General features: G+C 48.9%; 2 protein-coding genes across 3 annotated transcripts; one reads left to right on the top strand and one right to left on the bottom strand.

Annotated features, from left to right (window-relative positions):
- On the bottom strand, positions 1-4,702 carry MRGBP (MRG domain binding protein). The gene is made up of 5 exons (XM_069953854.1): positions 4,322-4,702; positions 3,283-3,404; positions 3,080-3,161; positions 601-675; positions 1-463 (listed from the first exon to the last, which is right to left on the bottom strand). The coding sequence occupies exons 1-5, from the start codon at positions 4,458-4,460 to the stop codon at positions 273-275; spliced, it is 609 nt and encodes a 202-aa protein (XP_069809955.1). The 5' UTR covers positions 4,461-4,702; the 3' UTR covers positions 1-272.
- Positions 4,225-7,595, top strand: LOC138772996 (uncharacterized). 2 transcript variants are annotated; one of them, XM_069953852.1, is made up of 2 exons: positions 4,225-4,566; positions 6,545-7,595. In XM_069953852.1, exons 1-2 carry the CDS (start codon positions 4,544-4,546, stop codon positions 7,437-7,439), a joined length of 918 nt encoding a protein of 305 aa, XP_069809953.1. In that variant the 5' UTR covers positions 4,225-4,543; the 3' UTR covers positions 7,440-7,595. The 2 variants fall into 2 exon arrangements, with proteins under 2 accessions (XP_069809953.1, XP_069809952.1); XM_069953851.1 differs by having other exon boundaries at positions 4,225-5,148.
- The last annotated feature ends 2,222 nt before the right edge of the window (positions 7,596-9,817 follow it).

The raw sequence follows: 9,817 nt of genomic DNA, 5'->3' as shown, positions 1-9,817 counted from the left end.
CAACAACTTTATCTACAGCTACTTAAGAAAACCTAAAGTGGAGGGCCTGCCCCTTTCCCTAAACAGAAACAGCCTCTGCCAACTGATCCCAGAGGACTCTGTGTCCCTCACACAAAAGCCTTTACTTCTCAGTCTTAAAAGATAGAACGCTCCCCGAGTGTGTGCGGTTACCGACAATAACACAACACAGGTATCGGGAGACTGTGCAGGCGGATGAGAAGCTCTGAGGTCACGTCAGGATGTCTTACAAGCCCGCGAGGTGGACCTCATCCTTACGTACGTCTCCGCTTGTTGGCATTAGGGCTTGACGGGTTGCTGTTGGCATTAAGCACCTTCTCGGTAAGCCGGCTTCGCTTCCTCTTATCTCCAGACTCCTTGGAGCCGGATTCTGACAGTGTCCTCTCCTTCTCTTTGCTGGGTTTGTCTGTGCTCTTCCCTGAAGTTGTTGAAGAGTTTGTAAAGGCTGAAAGCATGTATAAAGCTTATGTGAGAACTATACAAATCAAAGGAGTGCACCCTCACCATTCCCAGAACATTAAACCTTAAATATTTTGCATACTGCTCTCATACTTTAATGAAAACCAGGATCTGAGGTCTCACCTTCATCAGATGCTGAGTGTAGATCTACATCTTCCTTAGTTTCTTCTTTGATGTCATCTTCTGTGGCCACTTTACCTAAAACAGCGTCATGGACAAAGAGATAGCATGAAAAGGCAGGAACCAGATCTTGATGAATCTGAATTCAGCTCTAATTTCCTGTGATCAGCTGGCTTCACAATTCCCCATATTACATGCCATATATGTATAGCAAATGCCGGGTCCTCCAGAGCAGAAGCCACTAACACAGAGTCGTACCCCACTCTGGCACAAAGAAAGGGGGTCTCAAAGGACACTGCTGCATAACATCCCTAATGGGCACCTTTATAGAGGTTGCTTTGCCTCAACACTCTGTCCCCTGTCTGCTGCCTTTGGGTCAACTTTGATTCTACTTTGTCTTTTAAAATGCACATTCAGACCCTGACCACCCTACAGCCGCCTTCACTTCAAAAACATTTCCCGAATCCGCTCTTTTCTCACCCCTGACTCCACAAATCTGCTGGTCCATGCTCTCATTATCTCTCACTTGAACTACTGTAACATCCTCCTCTTTGGCCTTCCATCTAACACCTTTGCTTCCCTCCAGCCGATCCTTAACTCTGCTGCCCGACTTATCCACCTATCCCCTCACTTTGCCTCTCCGTTCTGCCTATCCCTTCACTGGCTCCCTATGGCCCAACAAATTCATTTTAAATTGTTGACCGTGACATACAAGGCCATCCACAACCTGTCCCCTCTGTATATATCTGACCTGATATCCTGCTACCGTCCCTCACAAAACCTTCAATCCTCCAATGACCTACTTTTGAGCTCCTCCTTGTTGGTACTTCACACCGCCACCTCCAAGATTCTGCCTGAGCCTCCCTCATACTCTGGAACTCTCTACCCCGACATATCAGACTATCATCCACCATCAAAACCAGACCCAGGCATTGTACGGCCCGCTGACCTACTCTGCCCAGTCCACGTCCCCCTTTCAGCATCCCTAGAAGCTGCAGCTGTTCAGCTTCTAGGAATGCCCTGCTGCTGTAATGTCTAGCGCACTCACTGCAGTGTGAGCGGGCTGAAGATAAGGAGGAAAATAGAGCAGCAGGACCTGTCAGCCTCCTGCCAATCCATTCACTGTCATAGGCTGCGGGCACTTCATGCCCACAGCCTATGAGCAGCCGGTACATGATCTCTCCAGCAAGCGCAATAATATAACGTCATAGGATCCGTCTGGCTGACAAGACACTGGAGCCAGAAGAAGGAGGGTCCTGCTGCTTTCCTGCAATAGGTGGGGGGGCTGTATACAGCAGGTGGCATTATTACTATAGGTGGGGGGGCTGTATACAGCAGGTGGCATTATTACTATAAGTGGGGGGGCTGTATACAGCAGAGGGCAATATTAGTATGGGTGGTGGGCTGTACACAACAGGGGATCATTACTACCGTGTGTGTGTGTTTGTGTGTGTGCATAGCAGGGGGCATTATTACTATAGGTGGTGGTGGTGGGGGGGCTGTATACAGCAGGTGGCATTATTACTATAGGTGGGGGGGGGGGGGGGGCTGTATACAGCAGAGGGCAATATTAGTATGGGTGGTGGGCTGTAAACAACAGGGGATCATTACTACTGTGTGTGTGTGTGTGCAGAGCAGGGGGCATTATTACTATGGGTGAGGGTTGCTGTACACAACAGGGAATCATTAATACTATGGGTGTGTGCGGGGTAGGTTCATAGCAGGGGTCATTATTACCATATGGGGGTCATAGAAGGGGATATTATTACTACATGGCGGCACAGCACAGGATCCTACATACAGGGGCAACCCAATACCTACTCACTTTACCGTGCATGACACCAAGCAGCAGAATTACTACTGTCTGGGATCCTACAGGTAGAAAAAAGAAAGTTAAAGGAAAAGTGTGGAACCTAAGATGTTTGTCTGGCAGGTTCTGAAGAGATGAATTGTAGCATGGAGGTCTGGGCCAGATAGAGAGGAAAAGGGAAAGTCATGCCTCAGGTAAAAGAAGATGTCACCTGTGAGTCTGCTCTACCCCCCCCCCCCCGCACACACACACACACGTCATCCCAAGATACCAGTCTGGCCCTCAAAAACAGTTTCAATTTCTCATGTGGCACCATGGGAAAATGAACTGCCCACCCCTGATCAAGACCTTCCAAGTAACCCATCTCTTTAAACTAGTCTACAACCTGCAATAATTCTGCACCACACTTTGACTGACTGCCCATTACCTTCTGTCTCCCTCCTCTTACCTGCATGTAATACCACATTTTCCCTGTAGTGGCCGCTGCAGGAGGGATGTATTAGCTGGCCACATCCCCACGTTTGCTGGTCATTGCAGCAGCTCGGATATTAAAGGTGACACTTACAGAACCTGTCTGATCCCTACTGTCCAGGACTGCTGGTTGCCCTCTTTGCAGACTTTCTGGAAGATCAGACTGACTATTATTACATCAGACATCTCATGGCCACTCACCCTCTTTCACCTCCTGAATAATCTCTTCAGGCAGAATAAAGTTCTTCTCAGAATTCGGGAAGGGCAGGATCTCTGATTCATGCTGAGGAAGAAAGGAATACATTATGCAAACATAGTAACATAGTATAATGAGTCTGATTTGCATGCCGTTCAGGGTCTCTGGAGAGCTGGAGACAGTCATTACTAGCCAGAGATGTACTCACCAGGGCCTGCATGTCATACATGGTGCGCAAATGTTCCCATATAACCTTCGATGATATCTGACGGCCGATGTTCTGGCTGAACTTATCCCGAATACAGATCATGTGGAAGTGTCTGTTCACACCTGCATCAAGGAGAAACGACAGGAGAGGCTCAGATTCAGTGCTTAACGGGTCCATGGCGGTGGTCAGTATTCAGACACCACAAGAGGGAGCAGTGCTATTCTTATTTATATGACTATTTACTTGAATAGGGCTGCAGTACCAGATACGGCCACTAGCTGATTACTGACATTTATGTCCTAGTGGGTGTATCTGGTACTGCAGCTTGGCCTCATTTACTTTACATAGGGCTGCAGTACCAGACATGGCCTGTAGGACACAGATGGTGCTATACTGAATATAGTATAAATGCTGGGTACTCTTCTTTGAGGCATAGTGCCGCCATGTCCTAGTGGTTGTGATTGGTACTGCAACTTTGCCTGAACTACCTGAGGCGCAGCGCCAGACACCGCCACCTGAGGCGCACCGCCAGACACAACCACATAGAGGAGGATGGCACTGTGCAGAACTCAATCAGTGTCCTTGTGGCTGTGTGTGGTACAGGGCTAACATGCAGTACCAGACTCAGCCTGACAGATTAGGTGGCGCTGTGACAGCAGATGTCACTCATGGATGGTCAGACCAGCGCTGGTGTGTACTACGTTTCCACTGACCTCTATAGGAAAAAGTCATTTCTAGCTGTTGCAAAACTACAACTCCCATCATGCCCAGATAGACAAGCGCTGTCTAAGCATGATGGGAATTGTAGTTTTGCAGTAAGGTTTAGGCATCAGCTGCCTCTCCATTGTGTTATAATGGGCTGTATGACATGGCAGCTACTGAGCATGCGCCATAGCAGTCTCTATTGTTACACTATCTATTCATACAAATACAGTACAGGAAACCGAGATCCGCCCGCAGCTCCTCCGCGCTCCACCCTCACCCCTCCCCGGCTACGCCACCTACTCCAGCCCGGGGATCTACTGCGGCCTCCACTCACCGACGGGCTTATGCCCGAGCATGGCGTGAAACAGGCACACCTCTACCTCCGGGCTCCACAGCACCGGCTCCTCCGCTGGGGGTCCAGGGACCGGCTCCGTCCGCTCCACAGCTCCTTCCCCGGTCTCTGACTCACCCATCGCAGCCGCCACTACCGTGAAACACCGGAGGACTGCCGCCTCCGCTGGAGGAAAGAGGTAGCGCACAACGACAGCGACACCTAATGACGGCTTATGGGTACTGCAGGTAAGATTTACAACACGGAGATCGGGAATATAGGAGCACAGCGCCACCTGGCGGAACGTCCTGCGTCCGTGTTTCCGGATCCGCAAAAACCACGGAAAGGCCTCATTCACACGTCCCGTCCGTAGTTCGGCCCGTAATAATTCACGGAATGATGCAACTTGTCCCAACCGCCCACAATGCTCACATGATACCTCGGGAGCCATTTTCCCCTCATGGTGCTGTGGTAGAGTGCTGTAGAAATCCTTCACTCATTTAGTTTTGGATTTCGGCCAACGTCTTTAGCGCAAAGATGGACGATCCAGTGGCTGATGCCCTCCTGTACTGGCTTATCTCAAGAGTATTCGGACAAAGGCGCACAACGCAGGAAGAGATGCCGAGGAGGAGGACGACGACTAGGCGGAGTCATTTCCGTCGGCTATACGCGCGCCTACGTCAGCACCCGGACACATTCTGCAATTACTGCCATATCTCCATCGCAGGGTTTGACATTCTGTTGTCCGACCTACGTCCAGGACTCCGCTCCCAGGACCCCGCCATACGACGCTCCATCTCTCCAGAAGAACGGCTCATTATCACCCTCAGGTATTAACACATAATGGCCGCCATTTCCCCCAGCTACACATAGTGTGATCATAGTTGTTCCCTTTAGGCTGGGTTCACACTGCGTTTTTGCAATCCGTTCAACGTATCCGTTTTTAATTGGCATACTTTTAACGGACAGAAAAACTTAAGTCAACACTACTTTTGTGTCCGTATAAAAAAAAAACGCATCCGTTTCGAACCGTTTTTTGTTTTTGTTTTTTGTTTTTTATTTTATGATGGAAGTTGGTGAAAAAACAGGTAACACACAAATGCATCCGTTTTTGCATCTGTTTTTTCCATAAGACGTGATAACCAAGTTATATCAACAACAGTATCCGGATTGGACTCTGCTGACTGGTAAAGGGTTGTCTTCTCCGCTCATCCATGTGGAGGTGCTCTTAGCCACTCTGGGTAGAAATCCATCCTTGTAGATCACATACACCCCCTGATTTTCTCACTTGGGTCTATGGGTTCTTCCAGCAAAAGGCCATGTTCCCACTGCGTAAGTTTCATAATAATCATGGCCGTTGTTGCAGATTTCCAACAACGGCCGTGATTACTACGGAACTTATGTAGTGCTGCCCTCTATGGAATCCCGGCTAAAGTGTATTCATATACATATAGTATACACTCCTGCTGGGATCCCTAGCAACACAGCAAAAAATAGACTTGTCAGTTTTCTCCGGCCGCACGCTACATTGTGTGCAGCGGGGAATTCGGATGCGGGTGCACACTGATGCTCCCACATCAATGAAGATCTTCTTTGACACCGGCCGTTCTGTGACCCAGCTGGGTCACAGAACGGCCGGTGTCTTTATGCCATGTGAACATGGCCTAACAATGCAACATGTCACACAGCTAGAAACATCCAACATTGGTTGAAGGAGCATGACCACAACTTCTAAGTACTACCCTGCCCTCTAATTCCCCAGACTGAAATCCAGTGGATCATCTATGATGGTGGTGTGGGCTCTATGGACCCTTCAGCAGCTGTAGGATACAGACAGCATGACTCCTGATACCTGTGACACCTACCAGGAACTTCTGGAGTCACTGTGTAGTTGTCCTCTCTGCCTGTTGCTGTCACCCTGGATCTTGTCCTCTCTGCCTGTTGCTGTCACCCTGGATCTTGTCCTCACTGCCTGTTGCTGTCACGTCACCCTGAATCTTGTCCTCTTTGCCTGTTGCTGTCATGTCACCCTGAATCTTGTCCTCTCTGCCTGTTGCTGTTGCCGTCACCCTGGATCTTGTCCTCTCTGCCTGTTGCTGTCACGTCACCCTGGATCTTGTCCTCTCTGCCTGTTGCTGTCACGTCACCCTGGATCTTGTCCTCTCTGCCTGTTGCTGTCACGTCACCCTGGATCTCGTAACACTAATATATATTTTTTCCTTCCAGATTTTTGGCCACCGGGAAATCCTTCTCCGCCCTGCATTATGAATTCCAGCTGGAGACGTCCACGATTTTTCGGATTGTTCTCCAGACCTGTGAAGTCATCTGGCAGCGCCTGAAAGTGGAGGTGATGCCCCAGCCAGATACAAAAAACTGGCTTGATACTGCCGATAGCTTCTACGGCTCTGAGCAGTTCCCCAACTGTTTAGGAGCGCTGAATGCTACACACATCAGGGTGAGGAAGCCGCCTCACTCGGGGTCCCGCTATTTTCATTCCAGGCCGTATTACTGGGTGGTCCTGCTGGCCTTGGTGGACAGCGACTTTCGATTTGTCACTGTGGATGTAGCGGCCTATGGCAGTGCCGCCGAGGCTCGTGACTTCAGGGCAACCAGAATGGTTGAGATGATGCAGCCAAACCAGCTCGCCCTTCCGGGACCAAAACCTTTGCCGGGATCTTCAGGACCTCCGGCGCCCTATGTGATGGTGGCTGGTGAAGACTTCGGACTCTCTCCCTCCTTGGTGTGTCCATTTCCCGGCCACGATTTGGATGACAAGAGGAAAATCTTCAATTATCGGCTTGGCCAAGCTGTGTGGTATGGGGAGTGCGCCCTGGGGATGCTGAGCCGCAAGTGGCGGGTCCTCCAGTCCTCCATGCAGATGAGTCCTGATAATGCGGTGAAGGTGATCCAAGCCTGTGTCCTTCTCCACAACTTTTTCCGCGGTCAGGATACTGAAGGTGATAATGACCTGGAGCCGGCCATGCCGTCATCCGACTTCCTACCACAGCTAAACCGGTGTGAAAGAAGGGAATCTGCAGGAGCGGCTCTCCGGGATCTGTTTGCTGACTATTTCCTGTCACCGGAGGGCGCGGTGGACTGGCAGGTGGACGCTCTCCAGTAGAGACTTAGTTTCACGTCTTTTGTAGCTTGAAGCCCTTTTACAGTTAGGACCCTTGAGGAGGGTTGGGGGCTTACAGTATTTTCTGCTCTAGTTGCCTTAAAACATTTTTTTTGTGTGTGTGTCTGAAACGCATCGGTGATGGTTTCCCCAGAATAAAGTTGTAAGTAATTTGGAGTGTTTTGCTTCTTTGCACCCCAGGGTAGTGTGCAGCGTCGTGCTGTGGGTGGGTTATACTCCCTATTTCACCATCCCCATGTGATCAGGAGATGCAGACGCAGTGGATCGGTATAAATAGATGTTGTACTTCTGCCTCATCATCTCTTGTCGTTCTCTTACACGTCAGCCATGGACCCTGAGCTACCAGTCCCTCCCACACACCAGACCCTGTGATACACGTAGCTAACCTGTCTGACGCATCACAAGATTACTGGAATTCTTAGCTTATTTCTGGTTTCTGTGTATTCCCTGCACAGCGACTTTATGGTATCAGTGTATACTGGTATACTGCAGTGTTGTCACAGTAAGGTAGCACTATGACGGTATTATATGTGCTACAGCTGGTGCTATGTAACTACCACTGTAGCAGCCATAGCAGCTGCTATGGGGCCCACTGCATCAGGGGGCCCTGTGGCCTGCTCCTGAAATACCCTGAGCCCCTTGAGCTGTCATTATTTGCCTTCCTGGATCTGCAAATGTCCCTTTAACTGAAAGCACTGCAGTTATGACTACACTTCATGGCTTAGTGGTCAGTCAGGAGGGGGCCCAATAAAAGGTTTGCTATGGGGCCCAGCCATTTCTAGTTACTCCACTGGAAGGGACAGTATGGCAGTGTGATTTGGGCATTATGAGGGCACTGTATATGGAGACTGTGAGGTGCTATTAGTTAGGCACAGTGTGGCAGTATTATAAGGGCACTGCATGGCAGGTGTATGTGGATACTATGTGGTAGTATTTTGTAGGCCCAGTTTGACAATGTTGGGTGGGCACTGTATGGAAATATCAGGTGGACACTGTGGTAGTATTATGTAGGCACACTGTATGGCAGTATTATTCTCATTCTATAGCATTATGCTATAATGTTGGAGTAACTTTTGCATAGGACTTGCACAAGAATGATATGGCCACCAGTTTTTTATATGACGGTATGTCACGCCATGTGCTGCCACAGTCTCTTTAACAAAGTTTTGCATTTCATCCTTCTTGCCTTGTTGGTACAGTGTCTCTTTAAGGGGCCATTTACACGTCCGCAATATATGGTCCGTGCATGGACTGTATCCTGCGGACCAGACCTTGGAACATCCGTCGTCATGATTCATAATGATGCCAGAAACTTTAAATATTCGCGATGCTGTAATGACACAGCATGTCAGTGCAGTAGCACAAAAATTTATACAGTTTCAGAGCTCCTGGCTCCCCGCATCATTATGAATCATGACGACGGGAGTTCCAAGGTCTGGTCCGCAGTATATAATCTGGAATGTGAATGACCCCTAAGATGACGCTTTGTGTTTCTGTCATTTATCAGGACAGTCTGGATCTGGAGCAGATGTTCTCATATTTCCTGCTGACAAGTGAGGAATGTACAGAGACTTCTGTATTACTGGGTCACCACTGCCTCATCCTTCGCCTGGGTCATAGCCATGTCACTGCCTGATCTTGGGCCGTGTAGACTTCCAATATTCTCAACTAGAAATCTCTAACAGTTTTGTGTATACATCTCTGATCCGTGTGCTTTCATGGTTACAGATTACACACAGACCCACTTACTAGATCAGGAAAAAAATGAGGCAACTACAGGTAGCGGAGTGACACATGATTGCAGAAACAGAATTCCTTTGTAGTCTGTAACCATGGAGACACATAGGCCTGCACAGGAGCTGTATACACAATTTAGACGTATAGATAATTTTTAATGGACTACTTTGAAAGTGTCTAATAAATATTTTCTTGAAGAGATCTTCAAAAGCCTTAAAGGAGAAGTCCTATAAAATTACAAGAAGGCAGGGGAGTGCGGGAACATAATAAAGTATAGTTACCTATCCCTGTGCCCTGTATCGCCACTGCTGGGTCCTGCTGCCAGCCGCCAGCCTCCTGCAGCTCTTCCTGCTGCAACTTAACGTACCTGGCTGATTGATTGCTCTCTCAGCCAATCAGTGACTGGGGCGACTTGACCGCTTACCAACTGGAACAATCGATACAGCATGGTGGGTCAGACTAAGCTGCGCATCTCAAGCCATTCTGTTGGGCTGTTCGCACCATCCATAGTTTTACGGATCCGTATTCATGGATTGTCTCATTGAAGTCTATGAGAGTATCCATAATTTTCGGATGTTACAGAAGAAGAGTATAAAAAATCACCTTCCCATTTTTGCAGATCC

This window comes from Dendropsophus ebraccatus, chromosome 14, assembly GCF_027789765.1.
Source record: "Dendropsophus ebraccatus isolate aDenEbr1 chromosome 14, aDenEbr1.pat, whole genome shotgun sequence".
Lineage (NCBI taxonomy): Eukaryota > Metazoa > Chordata > Amphibia > Anura > Hylidae > Dendropsophus > Dendropsophus ebraccatus.
This window is presented reverse-complemented; position numbering and strand designations above follow the sequence as displayed.

Bases quoted from the DNA above. Each gene is read 5' to 3' on its own strand.
- LOC138772996 (XM_069953851.1), top strand. From the start codon at position 4,856: ATGGACGATCCAGTGGCTGATGCCCTCCTGTACTGGCTTATCTCAAGA. The intron at 5,149-6,544 runs GTATTAACACAT...TTTTCCTTCCAG, and splicing joins CGGCTCATTATCACCCTCAG to ATTTTTGGCCACCGGGAAAT.
- MRGBP (XM_069953854.1), bottom strand. From the start codon at position 4,460: ATGGGTGAGTCAGAGACCGGGGAAGGAGCTGTGGAGCGGACGGAGCCG. The intron at 3,162-3,282 runs GTGAGTACATCT...TTTCTTCCTCAG, and splicing joins TGTATGACATGCAGGCCCTG to CATGAATCAGAGATCCTGCC. The intron at 464-600 runs GTGAGACCTCAG...ACATGCTTTCAG, and splicing joins ACACTCAGCATCTGATGAAG to CCTTTACAAACTCTTCAACA.